Raw genomic sequence first — 19,090 nt, forward strand, 5'->3', positions numbered from 1 at the left:
TAGGAGTGGCGGTTGAGTCGCTTCCCGGTCGCGCGCCGTGATTGCAGCCGAACGGGGGAAACACGAGACGAGTTGGCTGCTGTCACTTTTTCTAACGTCAAAGTTACACCGTTTTCCCGTTCATTCCGCGAGTTTGAGTCATGTGAGCGGCCTGTAATGTCCACTGAGCCGGATAAAGATTCATTCTCTCAGAAACGACACCGAGGTAACGTGAATCTTCCGTGTTTGATCATGTGCGCGCGAGTTTCGAGCGGCTCGTGATTACCGGAGCGGCGGCCTCGGGCCTTCAAAGCGCAACACAGATGTTTTTATTCACGAGTGTGAAAGTAAATGAGAGAGAGATAGAGAGAGAGAGAGAGATAGAGAGAGAGAGAGAGAGAGAGAGAGAGAGAGAGAGAGAGAGAGATAGAGAGAGAGAGAGAGTTCGGCGAAATTGAGAGTTTCTGTAAAGTTTGTGTTGAACAGATTCACAAGAGAGAAACGAATCTAAACAAATCGAAGTTTGTTGACAATGACATGTCATTTAATAAAGTAAATATCATATATAAATAAATGTAGAAAAGGGTTTCTTCATTAAGTTAAATAATAATTAAATAAGTAAATTAGTTTAAAGTGGGACACTTTGTCAATTCATGTAAATTAAGGTGAAAAGAAGTGTGCCGCTTAATCTATATTTATATTAATATATACATGGCAAAGCGTATTTATATAGGCTAAAGTTAAATGTAGAATATGTAGTGTTATATAGAAATCTAGAATGGATAGTATATGGTCATATTGCATATGGAAATGTAGTTTATGTATCAAGGGTTTGAAAACTACAGCCAGTCACCATATTCATATGAAACATAATTCTCATGTTGTGGTGTTCGCCATGTTTCCCTAAAGTTTTTTTTTATGTAATTTGTAAGAGATTTATCATCACAAATAGCCTGTTAAATCCAAATGTTGTGTTTGTTTTTATAACTCTCATCTTTGAGTCAGCCAGCGTGCTCACAACTTGACAATATTACACTTAGATTTCTTGGTACATGACAAATACAATAAATGCTTTATAAATCATTGCTGTAAAGTGTAAATATCACCTGTCACTCACAGCTGTGTTGTAAACTAAAGATGAACTCTTTCATATTTGTATAAGATACACCTGATTCAAGTTTTGATTTAATTTTGTAAACTCAATTTAGACTTTTTTTCTTTTGTGGTGTATAAAATATCTGCTTATCCCAAATCTGTTCTTTAACAATTTGGACTTTATTTTAAAAGCGTGATAATTATTTAAGGTAACAGTATTGACCTGAGTGTTAAAATGACGGTTTGGTTTTACAGGTGGTGAAGGTGGGCTGGGTGATGTTTTAGGGGCTTCTGGTCTGCTAGTGGGGAGTCCTGAGAAAAGGAGACGCAAGTCTAGCACACAGGTAACATATGTGGACTTTTATTCTGGATGTGATTAATCGCTATTAATGGTTTGACAGCCCTTTCCACAGTGACCACAGACACTTTCACACTTCAGTCATGAGATGTTTTGCTGTTGTTCTTTATTGCAGGTGCATCACAGAACTCTGATAATAAACCTAAATGTGTTTGTCTTTCAGGCTTTCTCCTTCTCTCCTCTGTCTGAATATGCCCCTCCACCAAACCCGAGCTCGGATCCCTTAATAGCCTCCAACCCATTCGACGACAGCTACAGTTTACCATCTGTAAAGTCATTGCCGTCTGCTAACCCTTACTTTGCCCCCTCACATCACTCTGGGTTTCGTGGCTATAGCACACTTAGGATGGCCGCGCACACGGGCAACAGAACACCTTATCATTCCCCGTATCCAATGGGTAACCAGCCCCATCCCTTTTCCCAGAATCCCATGGGCATGGGTTTCCACCGGGCACCGGGATTTAACTACGGGCACAGCACGGTTCAGCCGTTCAGACCGGGTCCTGGAGAGAACGTCAACCCTCGGAACCCCCATCAGAATCTAAACCACGGTAACAGTCCCGACGGTGTCCCAAGGTATATAACCCCAGACGTGAGTCCTAAACTCTCTCAGCAACAGAATTTCTTCAACTGGTCCGGCATGCCCAAACAGGACCCGGGTGACACCATCAGGAAAAATACAACGCGGAACCCATCGCCACGGAAACAAAGCCGGAACTGTGAAGACGCCGCACCCTACAACGGCACGGCCGAGCTCACAGCAAAGGGTCGAGGGAACACACCCGGGGTGGAAAAGCTCAACGGTGTCATGCACTCGTATCCTGAAGCACTGAAGTCTTCACCACGACCTGACCAAGCAGATAAAGCTTGGCGAGGAAGCGCTAATAAAGTTGAGAGCCGTTCTATCAGTCGGAGCGCGTCGTCTGAGCCCGTCTACCCGTGTGGTATATGTCTGAGCGAGGTGAACGATGATCAGGAGGCCATTCTGTGTGAGGCTTCTTGTCAGAAATGGTTTCACAGGGTTTGCACCGGGATGACCGAGACTGCGTACAACCTGCTGACGGCGGAGACGTCTGCGGTTTGGGGTTGTGACGCTTGCATGGAGGACAAAGGAGCTCAGCGGCTCAAATCTCGAACACCTTCCGTGACAAGCGACGGACAATCATGAAAAAAAATCAAGGGCTGTGTGAAGTTCTCCCGTCTCTTGACTCACCTCATCAAGAATTCCACATCTTTTGGTCCATTAAGCCCTTAAATGTGGAGATTTTGGAGATGGAGAGGATATCAGAGCACTCCCTTTATTTATTTCTGCCCACGTTTAACATTGTTTTCTTTTTTTCTTTTCATGTCATGTGTGTATTTTCAGAAGTGTTTTATCTCTACAAACCTCTTGAGGAGTCTGTATACTAATAATTCACATATTTCTTTACATTACTTTCCCAGTTTGTTACATAGTTCTGAACAAGCAACTTTTATGTTTTTTGTTTTGTAGGCTCTTGCTCCGCAATACTCTATTTCTTCAAAACTTTTCAAATGCTTTTGAATTGATGACAATCATTTAATCGTTCAAGGGTTAAGTCTTTTCCATTGAATGTTGCTTTAGAGTCGATTGACTATAGAAGATTTTTCAAAGAAAGTGTAGAGAGATTGAAGATTTGTGTGTTTGAGTGTTGAAGGACTCTGAAGACACATGTAGTGTCGGTGAGAATGTTCTGGCTTGTCCTGGACTGCACTTTGCTTTTGCTTCCTTCCCTTTGTTTCTCATTCAGTGATGCTCTTTGATTGTTTCATGATCAAATGAAGTGAAAATCTTGAATCAGAGCCAGAAAACAAGCTTGAGGTAAAACAACAAATGCACTTGAAACTTGTATGTGTTTTTGTGATCGCTTCCCTGTTCCTGTTGAGTTGTTTTTTTTTGCCGAAAACTAAAGAGATTTATTACTTAAACGCCCTTTTTTCTAAACATATGGTGCATCACGAACTTTTGAAACGTTCTCTTTAAGGTGTTCATGGATCAATCTCACAGATGTCATTTTAACCCCAAATCGCAAAATAAAATATGCATTTAATTAATCATTATTAATAAGATGATGGATGTAACTAGATTTGACATGTTTTTGTGAGATTCATCTTTGTCATCTCCAATGTTTGTTTGTTTTTATATTTTTATACCAGCTTCAGTCCTGTCGGTTTGGATTTGTTATTGTAGCGTTACAGTAATGTGTGAATGTGTCATGAGCTCATGAATGTGTATTTCATGTCAGGCATTTAACTATCCAGATCATGTTTCCAGACCTTTATCTTGAAGATGATGTGCCATTATTTACAAGTATTCTTGAGTTCACATTCAGATATGACGAATTCATGAAAGAAGCATTCTGAATGAGCACTCTGGTGTGTTTATGTGTCAACGGGTCATGATATGTCTTCATGAACAATAAATGAACAGTAATTGTATAAATGGCCACATTTGACCGTTTATCTCTGGTGCCTTAAATCTTTTGAGTTCTTTAAGCTGATGGCATCATGCAGATTTCCACTCATTTTATGACAGAACAATGAATGTATGAAGCCAATAAATTATAAACAATGAACAATATGAAGCATTTTACAAAAACTCTGTAGTCCGTAGGCCACAGACAGTTTTTGAATGTAAATTCTTTACAAAACTTTTACTTCACACTGCAATGATTAATAAAATGTGGTTTACAAGACTTTCTTCTAAACAGTGTCAATGAATTTGACTTATTGAATTTGACAGAGACATAGAAATGTGATAATGATCTTTTAATCAAATCTTCCCTCCAACTTTATTGTTTTAAGCAGATGTTGTTTCACTAGAACATTTGTATAGTGTTTGTATACCCTTCCCAGGTGGCAAATATTGGAGTAAACTTCATTATTTACAAATTTTATATGAATTTAGATTCATTCATTTATTTATATGGGAATTGATAAACTGTGATAAATATTTTAGTGCACTTTACTATTGTAAAAATGGTAAAACGTTTAGTAATAGTATAGTGAAATATTATTTACTAAAATACAAAATTATAATAAGGATTTTTTTCTAGTGGATTGTTTATGAAATGCAAAAAGTGAAAGAAAATTCGAAGAGTTTGGTTCCAAAATGAGATAATTGCGTTTTTAAAAATCATGTTTTTTTATTGTTTATTCCAATAATATAAATCAAACTGCAGTTGGTTTTGATTAAAGCCATAATAACTTAAAAAATACACCTAACACAATAGAAACATGATAACGTAATATAAAACGTGATGTTTTGAAAATTGTTAAAACGGAGTTATCTCAGTTTAGAACCAAACTCTTTATTTACATTTATATTGTATGACCGTGTACGGTACTTTGTATGGCTCCGCCCCTTGGCAACCACCGCCGCGTCATAGCAACCGGTGTTGAACGTTCCCTCAGTCAAGATGCCGCTGACGGTGAGAGATTACACATGGACACAAAGTGAAAGCTCAGTTTACATCAGTGTGCCTTTAAAGGGAATAAAGACGACAAATGTCGATGTCATCTGTACGGATGAGTACCTGAAGGTAAGAATTTACGCCTTAAACGCGCACACGTAAAATACGTCAAACTGTCACGTGGAGACCGGTAGGGTTAGCGTCGTCTTCTTTCATTCTTTTGCAGGTCAGTTTTCCTCCGTTTCTATTCGAAGCTTTCTTGTTTGGAGAAATAGATGAAGAGAAAAGTGTGGCCAAGATCGGGAGTGGTGTTGCCGTTTTTACACTGCAGAAAAAGAAACATGAAGTGTGGGAGAAACTCTTCACGACTCTCGGTAAATGCACTCAGTGACTGTATATGATGTTGGTGATGTATTTATGGTCTGTGGTATTTCAGATGTCCAGTTGTTTTAAAGCATTAGTTTTGTTATATTGCAAAGATAAAGAAAGACAGAGGCAGATGAGAGAGCAAGCCATTGTCAAAGTCCAAAACAAAGCAGAAGAAAAGTTTAAAGCCAAAGCCTCGAGGATTCAACAAGAGAAGAAATTTGCACTGGAGACCATGATGAAGGTCTGCACACTGTCATTGATCTCAAATGAGCTGCTTTCACTCCCTTATACCTTCATTTGTTTATAATTCAACAATTAGATCAATAAACATTGCAAATGAACTAAGATTAATAAACACTGTAATTGTTAGATTATGTTAACTAATATATTTAATGATGTTGACATATGCATGATTATTGATAGTGATTAATCTTGTGTGTTCTTCTGTAGCTTGAGAAAGAGGAGCGTGAGCGGATTCAGATGATGAAGGATGAAGAGTGTTTGAGAGCCACAGCAGAGCTGGAGGTCTGGAGAGAAACACAGAGAAAAACTGCTGAAGAGACGCAGAAGAGATCCAGCAGCACAACGCACAACAATAAACCTGATCATCAGAAAACACAGCGTGTGAATGTTACATCTGCCATAAAACCATTGCACAATCCCGCCAACACTTCAACCGGTAAACAAACTTACACAACTCCTGGCTGGTTTTTAACACACTTCATAAACATGACTTAAACATCAAAGTAAATATGAAAGAGCATTCACAACACAATTTTCCGTCTGTAACAAAACATGACCTTCTTAAATTTAGAATGTTTATAAGGTTAGATAGGATTTTATTTACACCTGTTCAGTGTTGTTTTATTAATAAATGATGTATTTCTATCTTCAGATCAAAAAAACAGCAAGCAGAAGTATAAAGATCTCCCTGCACCCAGATCTGCAGGCTGTATTCAGATCAGTTTTACTCCACGGGTGTTTCCCACAGCCCTGCGAGAGTCTCGTGTGCTCGAGGAAGAAGAGGTGAGATGTGTAGACATATATATTTATAATATAAGTCCACACAATGTATAGAAACCTTACATAGGTGTGTCTGTGTCTGTGCGTGCTTGTATGTGTATTCCTGCTTGTGTGTGTGTGCTTGTGTGTGTGGTGTGCTTGTGTGTGTGTGCTTTTGTGTTTGTGCATACGTGCGTGCTTGTGGGTGTGTTTGCGTGTGTGTGCATCCTTTTGTGTGTTGTGTGTGTGTTTGGGTGTATGTGTGCGTGCATGCTTGTCTTTGTGTGCGTGCTTGTGTCTGTGTGTGTGCCTGTGTGTGTGTGTTTGTGCGGTACGTGCGTGCTTGTGTGTCCGTCCTTGTGGGTGTGTTTGCGTGTTTGCATCCTTTTGTGTGTTGTGTGTGTGTGTGTGTGTTTGCGTGCTTCTGTGTATGTGTGCGTGCATGCTTGTCTTTGTGTGCGTGCTTGTGTCTCTGTGTGTGTGTGCCTGTGTGTATGTGTGTGTTTGTGCGGTACATGCCTGCTTGTGTGTCCGTCCTTGTGTGTGTGCATCCTTGTGGGTGTGTGTGCTTGTTTTTTTTTGCGTGTGTGCATCCTTGTGTGTGTATGCGTGCTGGTATGTGTGTGTGTGTGCACGTGTGTGTGCGTGGTTGTGTGTGTGCATGTGTGTATGCGTGCTTGTGTGTGCGTGTGCGTGCTTGTGTGTGTATGTGTGTGAGCAGTGGTTGATGAAGCAGGCAGAAGCCAGAAGAGCCGCAGACTCACAGCTAGATGAACTGAAGGATCTGACAGATGAAGAGAGAAATCCAGACTGGCTGAAAGAGAAGGCCGAGTGAGTTACACAGGAGACACGTATCAAACATTACTCACTTTTATTTAGCAACAGGGAGCAGTGACATTTTGTAACTCACTGATAGGGAAGTGTGTTGTTGTTTGAAAACACTTGCTTTCAGATATTTGAAGTGTTTGCTCTGTGAATATCACAGCATCATGAGGCCGTGATAGCATATCATCATCATTCTTTTTCTCCGTCATCGGCAGTAAATTCTTCTTGGCCGGAAACTATCATGCTGCTGTCAACGCGTACAGTCTCGCCATTAAACTCAACAGAAAGATTCCAGCGTTGTTTTCCAATCGAGCGGCCTGCCATCTCAAGATGAGGAATCTTCATAAAGCCCTTGAGGACAGCTCTCGGGTTAGTTTACTGTGTTAATCGTGTGCATCTTTAAAAGTGCTCTAGAATATATAAGGATTTTTCTAGCCCCTTAATATGACTGAAATCTTATTGAAAATAACATCAATAGAATAGAAATGGAAATAATCTGTGAGGTTCAGTTTTCTTACACATTCAAACACCTTTCCACAGGCTCTGGAGTTGCTGACGCCTGCAGTTCCTGCGAACGCTCCGGCCCGACTAAAGGCACACGTGAGGAGAGGAACCGCGTTCTGTGAGCTGGAGCTTTATGTAGAAGGTACATGATTTAAAACACATCAACTACATTCTTGTAAATGTGTGTACACTGTATGCAAACCTCTGCTACTGTACGGACTGACATTTCCTCAAGCAACAGTTATGCAAACAGGCAGGCAAAAGACCAAAATAAGAGGAACAGAATTGCAAGTGCAAAGAATTTTACACACACATTGCATTTGTTTTTAATCCAACACGTTTTGCAACACATCAAATAACTGTCATTCAGTCATTCATTTGGACCTCTGATATAGTTTTATATCAGTAATTATATAAATTATATGTAGAATGGCTTTTTCTCAACCGATTGGACATATATTCTTTAAACTAAATTCAACACTGTCAAAACAGCCTTAAGGACAGATTTTCATTTGTTTTTTCAATGTTTACATAAACTTCACAAGCATTTGATTGTTCTATGGATCTGATGTCTTCCGCAGGTCTTCAGGATTATCAGGCTGCTGTAAAGCTCGATCCAGAGAACGCGGCTCTGCAGGCGGACACGGTGAAGATTCGGCAGATCATACAGGGCTCCACACCCAGCTCCTGAAATCTCCTTCACCAAAACTAATATTAAGCATGTAAATATATATATAAGCCATGTTTTATTAACCCTGGTTGTGGATTGTTATGTGACATCACAAATAAAGTACAGCTGGAGACACTGGGACTGTTCTGTCAATCAAACCTAAAATGGTATAAAATGGTGATGTAGTTTATTTTTCCATCCTAATATGTTTATGATTAATACACTTTAGTTTACGAAAGGATGAGTGTTCAAGCAAAGTGATTTATGATCGCTGACCGTTAAATCCTGCTTTATAATTGGGTACATATAGCAGGCTGTGATCCAAGCTTGTGTTAAAGGAATTGTCTCGGGACATCCCACACATTCCAAGGTGCTTCGAGAACGTCTGGGATACGGGATGAAAGGTACAGGGTGAGGATTCAAATGTGGGCGCCTGGGAACCGTAGTCACTGGATGTAGTTTTGAACATCAGGTTCTGAGATCTGGCCAGTGTTGGATCTTCAGGTGAAGAGGGAGGTCCTTGTTTCAGCATGCAGGAGAAAACTGGGTTCCCTGGGTTTACACATGGAGTCTTCGGATGCTCAGGATCAGACATGATGAAATACTGCAAGTCAATATAAAAAAGGGAAAAATATTTTTTGTAAACACATAAGACATTTGTAAGTAACGCAATGCCAACTAATATTTATATCTTTCTTATTTAATATTGTTTTACATTAATAATTTTGCTATGATGTTTTATAATGGTAAATTACAATTGCTGTACCGCTCCTTAAATTGAACGGTACTTCCATTGTATTTTACGCGTTATTTATTTTTCGTTATTGCTTTTTAAATTATAATACGTTTTATAATACAATACAGATATGACATTTTTTAAATACTTTTCTAAATATTCAAAACTCTTACCAGTTTTACAGCAGACGATCAGACTCTTCTGCGTGAAGTTTTGAGGTCTCTATGGCAATGACGACGACGTCACCGGCGCATGCGCGCAAATAAGGGGAATTCATATCTTGCTTTGAGCAAAGAGAAATAAACATGCATAGCAATGAAATAAAGCCACTACACATAAAACAGGACACGATGAATAAATAAAAAACGCAAAATAAATACGTTTCAAAGTTTTTGAGTCACTCACAGGATACGTTAGCGCTTTGCTTTCAGGGGTTCATGGGAAATGTAGTTTAGAGAGCTGACGGCCGGAATGACGTCAAAGCGGAGCTGCTTGATTATAAAACGTCAACTCCCACAATCCTCCTGCCCACGCCGTCGCCTTGTTGTCGTTTATATGATGTGATGTTGATGTTTTTTGGCTCAGTTAGAGAGGGTTTCGTTTAATGGCAGATTGGCGCAGACAGCGTTTGATTTCTCTCTTTATCTCGGCGCAGTTTATCTTTGAAACAGGTAAGGATAAAAGTTTTAGTAGTCTGACCTTTTATACATCTATTATAAGACATGAAAAAAGTGCCTCATTCGTATTTCGGTGTGTTGCGTTAGAGTGACTCAATATCAATCTCATTTGCACTTGAGTTCACGTGCAAGATATTATGTTGACTTTAAGGTGTTCTGATGCTCGATTATATAACATACATCTAATTTTAGATGATGGGAGTTTCCAGTACAAGCGTCTTGCTGGGTTTAGTGTGTCTGACAGAAGGTTAAGTCTGCAAATCCTTCACTGTGGTCTTGTTTGACTAGTTCTTCGTGAATGCGTTAAAATACTTCAGATGTCACATCAAGTCCACTAAAGACATCCAGATGTCATTGTTCATGTGGTTGACACTGGATGAATACTGGGAAAGCTGTCTTGGGTCACTTCAGTATGATATGAAGGCTGTTATGGGGTCAGTGGTTTTGGTGGTATGTGCTTCTGTTTCTCTGGTGGGTTTGTAACCAATTATTTTTGTAGTCTTCCTGAAAAACAAATGAGGGAAATAATCAGATTCATCTAGTTTAATTTATAAGAAAAAAACTCTAATCTTACCATTTTGTGGCGATTTATTCTGTTAAATTCTGACACTAATGTTGAAGAATGAAGTGTTGTTGTTCAAAGCATTTTGGATGTAATAGGGTCTGAAACCGGAAGGTTTCTGTTTCAAATCTCTTTTTCATACTTTAAATGTTTCTTTAAGCTGTTTGTTGGTTTACAAATGCGGAATAATCATTTACCAGCCACAGGCCAGGTCGATCTGACACTCCCAGTTAATATTGAGAGGTCAGCTGAAGGCTATTACTGGGAAAAACATGCAGAGCAAAAAAATCTTTTTTAGTCATCTTAAAATAAGAGTTTTGCCCTTTTTCTTGTTGTCCAGCTGGTTAAAAGATGTCTGAAAGCTCCAGCGACACAGAATCATCATGTGGATGGACTGTTATCAGTAATGAGGTGATGTATTACTTCACTTCTTACTTATAATCAAAACTATCTTGTTTATTGTAATCTTGTAATCATAATCCTTACTGTAACCGGAGAAACCACATGTGAAGAATATTCAAGTTCAAATTTATATTTGACATAAAAAAGTGAAATAAAAAATTACAATGCATGATTTTTATGAAATATTGCAGCGTTTAGGGTAAATAGTTTATCAATGTAGGTCATTGTTTTTTTTTAATTCGTGTACCCTCATAATCTTTAATTATTATCAGAAAATCCACTTCCTGATTATCCATTTTAAATGACGAATGTTAGCCGGCTTGGGCGGAGCATCCGTTAACTCCTCCCCCTCAACTGTCAATCTGCTGCCAGTTCCATTTCAAAATGCAACAGCTATCTTTACACATCCAATCAAATCGCAGAGAAAAACGAAAGCTGTGCCCACTATTGTTTTCATTCGAAAAATGCATTTCACTCGGAAATGCGTCACAATAGGGAAAACGATCGCAACTTCCGGTTCAGGGGGACTTTAAGCACTGGTATAATCTAAATTTGATGTACTGAAATAAAAAATGAAGCATCTCAGTCTTGTTTTTGCATGAATATTACAGTCGCCCCACACCAAATAGTTATTTTGATGTAAATTCTATCATTGTAATGTAAATAGAATTATATTTCTTGATTATTTTTGCCTTTTAAACTGATTATTCATACTTGGGTTTGGTATTATGTAGGGTTCAGATATAGAGACGCTGGGTCCTGATAATGTTGGTGAATGTGAGGAGGGAGAGGTCATGCGTGATGCAGACACACCTGTCGGTGAGCACTCCGATCTGTCATTGAAAACAAGATTTACAAGTTCAAAACTATTTCATTTTTAAAGTGATATGAATTCACCGCTGTATTAATGTGTTTGATATGCAGTATTATTATTGGGTGTCATCACACAAAAGCTGAAGGGCCGTGAATGAATAGAATTCCTTTTAAACAATCAAGAGTGGTTGGACAACTTTGAAACATTTCAACCTGTTTTCAGCCGAACGGGGCGAGGAGAGTCTGGGAGAGTCTTCTCTGGACCTCACGTTGAGAGAGGAGGAGGCGACGACTGTGGAGGCGGAGCATGTCCATGAGGTAAGATGAACCTGAAAACTTCTGGTCCTGTTTTATTGTTCTACACAGAGACACGTGAGCAGCTCTGGTGTAAATAAGCAGTTTTGTTCTTGTAGGTGGAAGCAGAAGCGGGTGGAGACGATCACGTGACGCTTTGCTCCTCCAGTGAGAACTCTGACATCATAACCCTGGCAGACGCACGGGAGGCAGAGATCGCAGTGTGGGAGGAGCCTGTTGCTAAGGAGGAGGAGGAGGAAACGGGATGTGAGGAGCTGTATCTTGGAACGTCGTCGAGCAGCCAGTATACGTTTCGAGAGACTGAAACAAGTGAGTGGAAAACAGACTCATCTGTCACTATAGACCATGAGAGGGTGAAAACTAGGTGAATTCCAAGAGAGCTGGAACATATCTTTGAAAACATTACTGGTATTCCCCGTGTTTTTACCAACCGTTGTGTGTTTGTTTACTTATTTTAAGAGTTGTAAAGTCACATCTCTTAAAAGTGGGAAAAAATTCTTACATTACAGTTATTTTTGAGGAGGGTTATAAAGCATATTTAAAGGCATAGTTGAACAGAAAAAAAATTCTATCATCATTTATTCCCCCCATGTGTTTGTAAACCTGGATGTGAGTCTTTCTTCAGTGGAACACAAAAGAAGATATTTTGAGAAATGGGTTATCAATTTTCTTCAGAATATCTCCTTTTGTGTTGTGCAGAAGATAAAGAAACTCACACAGGTTTGACAAGACGTGAGGATGAGTTTTCATTTTCAGATAAACTCTACAACATCATAACCGTCTTCATCTGGGCTTTATTCACTTTGTGTAAAATAACATTTGTGTTTTTCTTCTGATTTTGGTGAGAGAACTGTGAAATCAGTTTTGGTTGAGCGTCAGTGTTCTCTCTCTCTTTCTCCTGCGAGCTGCAGGTTGGTGGAGGAGTGGATGGGGATTTTCCAGGACGCTGTGGGATTATGGGAGTCATCTGCATGACTCTCTCTCACTTTCTCTCTCAGGTGCTCGAGGGGTGTGAGCATGATGATTAACCTCTGAGGAAAAGCCCTGTGTGTGTGTGTGTGTTCAGTGATATGGCAGAAATAGGTTGTGCCACATTCGGCTGGCTGATGAAACTCTCAGCCAATGACTGCCGCTTAGATCACATGTGTAAAGAGTGTGAAAGCCACAGGTATGTGTTTGGCTGACCTAAATTACAGCGTGTTGACAAATGTGTTCAGAGGAGTGTGAATGAACTAGTAGTGCCAAACATGAATAACGTTACTCAGACATAGTGATGGTGATTTAAACAAATCCTCTCACCGGTTTGAGTGGAAAGCTGTGGTGAAACAAGAAGCATTGATTCATCTCTCCAGAGATCAGAAGATCTAGTAACACACACTGATGTGATGAACGATTCATTGTTGGTGTTGAGATCTTTTGACGTAAATGCCACCAATTGCGTTGGAATACCCTAGCAACCACCCAAACACCTTAGCAACCGCAGAGCAACATCACTGGAGTTATTCAAAGCACACTCACACCGTGATGGTGAAATCTGCACAATGGTCAAAAAAAACATGATTAATGTTGTCTGAGGAACTCAGACTGTAGAAATAATTTTATTATTTTTCTAATGTTATTATATAAAAGTAACAATATTATTATATGTTTGTTTTTTGACACTTAAAATATGAGTGGTAGAGAAAGAGTTTGTAACCATTGTGACTCTTAACGGCGAAATGTAAAACGTGTGTAGATGTGTTACCCAGGACTGCTGGAGAATATATATATATGAATTTGTGAAACTCCTATTGCTCCAGTTACGGTTTGAGAATAATGGATATAAACAAGATGTATTCACAGAAAAGCAAGCATGTGCACGGCTTTCAACTTTCAAAACACATGACTGTGTTGCAGTGTGCTTGTGCTCAAAACCAGCGGTTTTAATTTAGTTCTGAAGGTGTGTGCGGGCGTGCAGAAACGCTTTCTAATGCTGAGCTCTTCTGTACTGATATACTGCATTGACATTAGAGCTGTGTGTGTGGTTTTATGAAATGACCTTCATGGGTTTTTTAGCTGGTTCACCTGAAAACAGCCCATGTGATGTCTTCATAGTGTAAAACATGCCATCGGTTTTAATCTGATTGGCTGCCTCTACACAACACTGGATTCTGGAAGCGAGCATGTGTGTGTTGATTTTAATAAAGTGTGTGTTTTCTGTCCACACCCAGTTTTCCCTGTGGATCAGGCCGTGCAGCGAGACGTCAGCAACAGCAGCAGTGAGGATGAGGAGGATGAGACGAAGAGCAGTCCTGTGATGAGAAGACGCAGAGTCAGGAGGAGCACAACAGGCTCAGAGTCTGGAGACCCGCAGGAGACTCACAGGAGACGAGATGAGGTGCCGTAAACAATCATGACATCATGCATACATCATCGGGGCTCTTTTTTAACAGGCCTTGCCAATATTCTTTCATGCATTTTAAAATTCACAAAATATGTATGAATGATTCTATTTAAAGGTTTTAAAGGTGTTTGAGAGAAAGAGAATGTTGCTGTTTTTCATTAAATCAAACATTGTTTTATTTTTATGTTCTCTCTTTTTATTTTTATTCAATATTATATTTTTTTAAATATATAAATATATATTTTTTATTTATTTTTCCAATTGTGTCTTCGATGGTTTATGTTCAAGGAAAAAAGTGTCATGAATAAAGAAAAACAAAAGAAGATATTTGGAAGAATGCTTGAAACTGAAGAGTTCTTGAAAAAAAATTACAATGATAGTCAAAAGTGCCCAAGAATTGTTTGCTTTCCTACTGGACATTCTTCAAAATATCTTCTTTCTTGTTCAACAGAAGAAAATTTTTAGTTTTCAGGCGTATAGAATAAATGTTTCTCTCTCATTGAATTTTACATGGTTTTATGATAGTTTGCCATTTAAACTTGTCGAGCCTTGAACTCCCCATCATCTTTGTTAACCTGCTGGATATTGTTTCCATGATAACACATTAAAATCAGCAGAAGTCAACTTTCTCTGGGTCATCGGTTCGTTCTTACTGTTAGGCCTCATGCTACAGACAGCCATGAATCTTTTATAACGGCTATGAGGATGTTTACACGCGTCTCTGTTGTTCATCAGGAGATTCAGGTGCAGGTGGACCAGCGTTCGGCCGCTCGCGGTCAGATCAGCGGCATGCTGAACAAATGTATTCTTTTAGCGCTGCTCATCGCCATCAGCATGGGCTTCGGACACTTTTGCGGTGAGCCATCCTCCTCTCTGTCATCCGCTTCTTTTTGTAGTGTTTAAAAGAGTTTGAAGAGAACTGACAGAATCAGTTTATATCAGAAAATCCATGATTAAGATTACAACGTGTTTATGTAGAAGTGTGTGTGTTTGTTTTTGTGTTCCAGGCACGATTGAGATTCAGGAACGGAAGATGACTGTGGAGAAGATTCGTTCGAGTGAGATGGACGTTGTCAATAAGGTCCGTCAAAGACTATGACTTTAACATTATGTGATTCATCTCCGAGTAAATTTGAGTAAAAGGCAATGTAATGAGACATAATGTTTAACTCACATAAACAGTGTTGAGCTCTCTTGGGTGAAGTTTCTTCAAGCTTCTGGTTCTGCCCTGTGCTGGTCTTTTTACTTAAACAGTTAAACTAATCACGTTGTATTGTCAGGTTAGTGGTAAGGTAGGACTGATATTTCCTATATAATCTTAACATAGATATTCTTGAGCAAAAGTATATCATCATCAGTGTTGGGTAAATTACTCTGAAAAAGTTATAATTTACTAGTTACATATTCAATAGTGTAATTATATTACTGTACAAATTACTCTCTCCAAAAGGTATTTAATTAATTATTACTAATTATTTTCTATATCAACCTTGATTAGTTAAGTGAATTAAGAGCCGTTTCATGTCTCTCCTTGAATCATTCATATAAATAATAAATAACTACATCAATTATTCTTATTAACTGACCAAAGTATAACAAATGTGAGAAGGAAACATTAAAGCGTACACTTTAAAGTTAGACTTATTGTCATTTCCACTATTGAATAAATTACACTGCATTTAGTTAAATTACATCAAAAGTGTAATTAAATTATAGGTAGAATAAGAGTTATCCCTTACTTTTCTTTTTCAAGGGAAAAGTTATTAAACTACACTGACTAATTCTTAGTGTCTAGTCACACCTAACACTGATCATCATACAGTCCAGCCCTCGGATACAATAGCCCAAATCACACTTATACATTTGTCTCAGTCTCCCTGTGCATTGGTGTTTTTTTCCAAGTAGTTATTGTCACGCATGGATCTTTTCTGAAGCCTTTGATTGAATGACTTTGATCTTCATGCCATCAGGAGGTGGTTGAGGATCTAAGAGAAGACCTGGAGGAGAAGCAGGACATGGTGCTGAGTCTCACAAACACGATGGCAAAAATCAGTATAGAAAACCAACATCTTCGAGCCAAACAAGAAGAGCTACAGGTATAACATGTGTCTTAACTCATAATAAAATCACATGATTCCTCGTCTGAAACTGATAGAAATCCATAAAATTCAACGGTTATTTCCGTACTGTAGTGTGTTGAGATGATCACACGTAAACATGATGATACGTACAATGACTAAATCTCTGGTTCAAAACAGGCCCAGCGACAGGATCTGTATGAGAAACTGTCACAAGCCAAGCGTGAGATGGAATCCCGACAGAAAGACCTGACAGCAGAAAACCAGAAGCTGAAAATCCGTCTGGAGCGAGAGGAGGCGTCATTCTCGGCCCTGCAGGAGGAACTGAGGGACCTGCGCACACAGGTGAGCGAACTGGAGGAGAGAGGAGAGGGAACAGACTCCATCCTGACAGAAAACCAAAGGCTAAAGGGTCACCTGCAGGAGGAGAGACAGAAGCTGAAGAGCTTCATGAACCAGAGAGAGGCGCTGACGGCTGAAGCTCAGATGCTGCGGAAAGAACTCGACGAAGAACGAAAGGTAACGGACAAACTGAAAGAGGAACTTGAGGAATTAAATCAGAACGATGACGTCGACGAGAGCCAGACGGATGCGGAGACAGAAAAACTGCAGACTCGACTCTTGGAGCTGGAGAACAAGCTGAAGTTCGAGCAGCAGCGCTCGGATCTGTGGGAGAGACTTTACGTTGAGTCAAAGGAGGACAGACCTAAAGGTGACAGAGATGTGAAGAAGAAATCCCGAAGGAAGGGGTGATGGGAAAGGTGAAGGAAACCTTCGACGCCGTCAAGAATTCCACCAAAGAACAGATCAAGAAAGCCAAAGAGGCGGTGAAGGAAAATCTCAGGAAGTTTTCCGACTCTGTGACGTCTACGTTCAGACAGTTTAAAGACTCCGCCTCCAGCGTGTTTAAGCAGAAGAAGAGGTTTCAAGAGAGAAGAGACGCCAAACCCCAAAGTCAAACCTTTCAGCAAGAGCAGGGCAACAAACGTGCAGAAGACATCCACTCGCAACCTCCGAAACCTTTGCACCGACACCCTCGCAAATCCACCGACGACACGTTTCACACCGACCGCAACACACGCAAACCCGGCGCTCAGAAAGCTCCGCCCAAAGGCTGTTCGGGGGTATTGGATTGTGCTTATCAGGAGTCTATGAGTCTGTTTAATAAGGCGATGGATCCCATCCGAGCGGATGAGTTTAATGAACTCCTAAGGAGTTACCTGCAGAAAGAGGTGAGCCATTTCCATCACTGGAGAGAACTGGAGAGCTTCATCAAGAATTTCTTCCACGACGGAGTCTTCATTCACGACCGGATGCTGTTCACAGACTTTGTCAGCGGAGTTGAGGATTATCTTGAGGAAATGGACGAATATCACGACGACGACGTGTTTGAAGATCTGGACGATTATATCTACAGGCACATTTTTGGAGATACTTATTTAAAATACTTTGGACCGAGGTGAGCTGTTCTCTGAGTTTCTATAATCTTGTGTAATAATAAAAATGTGATATCTTGATATATGTTTTGATATGCCATAAATGTCTTTTTGCTTTAAGAGTAAAACAGCACTGTGGATGAAACATGTCAAATATTTCCTGCAGAATCATTGAAATTGGCACATAAATATTTGATATTCACGATCCTTTCGAATTTGATTAAAGCCGTCTGTAAATTACATCTGTATTTATCATATATAAACGTAATGTTGGAACATTCCACTGGTTAAGTCACAATCAGGGTAAAACGGATCAATTTTACTGTTATGATCCATTCCTGAGTGAAACACAAATTCAAAACATTTTTATCCACCAGTAATTGTTCAATCTTTCCATGTCGTGTTTGTTTGTTTGTGTCTGTAGGTCTGAGAAACAGTAGAGTCGCATGTAGACACATGCATGAACCACGCATGAGGCTTAATGGTAAACCCCTAAACAATCTCCTGTTTGTAAATTTACAGTCGACCCTTAGAAAGGCCGGGGTCAAAGGGCAAGGCATGGCGTCACTGCCAACGGCAACAGAGGAAGCAGACGCGACCTCGTCCACAGAGAGCAAAGAGATGGATGCAGTCGGGTCGTGATTCCAGTCGACAGTTTGTAGATGTTAAAATAGAGCTGGGGCCATTACCCTTCGACCCCAAATATTAGAGAACCCATCACGCTATTTCTTAATGATGCTACACGTTTGGGCTAATTGTCTTAGAGAAGCTACTTTAGGCTCACTTTTCTCAGATTTTGGTGCACAATGTAAACGTTCTGGCGCTGGATGAATGATGTTTTTGTGCATGTGCTTCTTTTTCTGTTTTTGAGTTTGAGCATCCAAACTGCACTTTAGATTGAATTCTTGTTTTAGGCATTCAGAGCATTCAGACTAAGTTATGATGAAAAAGTGGGACAAACTACTTTTACATTTTGATCATAAACCAAAAACCAGTTGAAATTTTAATGGATAATAAACATAAGTTATACCATTTTTATAGGACCAAATAACAAGTTCAATTGTATTGAAATGATTTTAAAATGATAAATTCTATTGAATTAATCTCACAGGATTTGGGATTATTATGACATATAAAAACATGCAATGTAATTGCAAAAACATGTTAAAAATGCTGTTTGTTGAAGAGATAACAGGGCTTTTGAGTGGTCTGTTCTATTGGCTGCTACTGTATGTGTTTTATTTGGAAATGCACATTAGAAGAGAAAATACAGTTTGTTTAAAATGTTTGTTGTTCTCAGTTGATTTTCCTGTTTTGTCATGGTCGGAGTAACATGAGTAACATTTCCTGTAAGCGTGTGTTTGGAAACTGCTGTAAGACGCTCTAATTGAACCTTAATGCACTTCACCTTTTAAACTTGCACTTAGTTTCCAGAATAAATCTCTTGTATTGCTT

The 19,090-nt window shown here is 39.4% G+C and overlaps 3 protein-coding genes across 3 annotated transcripts; all 3 read left to right on the forward strand.

Annotated features, from left to right (window-relative positions):
* pygo1 (pygopus family PHD finger 1) lies at window positions 1–4,146 on the forward strand. The gene is made up of 3 exons (XM_056766174.1): window positions 1–205; window positions 1,330–1,418; window positions 1,596–4,146. The coding sequence occupies exons 1-3, from the start codon at window positions 157–159 to the stop codon at window positions 2,598–2,600; spliced, it is 1,143 nt and encodes a 380-aa protein (XP_056622152.1). The 5' UTR covers window positions 1–156; the 3' UTR covers window positions 2,601–4,146.
* A 702-nt stretch (window positions 4,147–4,848) lies between these two features.
* On the forward strand, window positions 4,849–8,371 carry dnaaf4 (dynein axonemal assembly factor 4). The gene is made up of 9 exons (XM_056766412.1): window positions 4,849–4,992; window positions 5,090–5,237; window positions 5,343–5,473; window positions 5,683–5,911; window positions 6,128–6,258; window positions 6,956–7,065; window positions 7,275–7,428; window positions 7,600–7,705; window positions 8,145–8,371. Exons 1-9 carry the CDS (start codon window positions 4,870–4,872, stop codon window positions 8,252–8,254), a joined length of 1,242 nt encoding a protein of 413 aa, XP_056622390.1. The 5' UTR covers window positions 4,849–4,869; the 3' UTR covers window positions 8,255–8,371.
* A 1,131-nt stretch (window positions 8,372–9,502) lies between these two features.
* Window positions 9,503–18,923, forward strand: ccpg1 (cell cycle progression 1). Its single transcript, XM_056765734.1, is given in 12 exon segments — window positions 9,503–9,640; window positions 10,549–10,619; window positions 11,345–11,429; window positions 11,647–11,741; window positions 11,837–12,047; window positions 13,949–14,115; window positions 14,857–14,977; window positions 15,129–15,202; window positions 16,092–16,217; window positions 16,380–16,929; window positions 16,932–17,658; window positions 18,158–18,923. Coding segments are annotated over 11 exon segments (2,403 nt in total). The 5' UTR covers window positions 9,503–9,640; window positions 10,549–10,559; the 3' UTR covers window positions 18,345–18,923.
* The last annotated feature ends 167 nt before the right edge of the window (window positions 18,924–19,090 follow it).

This window comes from Triplophysa dalaica, chromosome 14 (genome assembly GCF_015846415.1).
Source record: "Triplophysa dalaica isolate WHDGS20190420 chromosome 14, ASM1584641v1, whole genome shotgun sequence".
In the NCBI taxonomy this organism is placed as follows: Eukaryota; Metazoa; Chordata; class Actinopteri; order Cypriniformes; family Nemacheilidae; genus Triplophysa; species Triplophysa dalaica.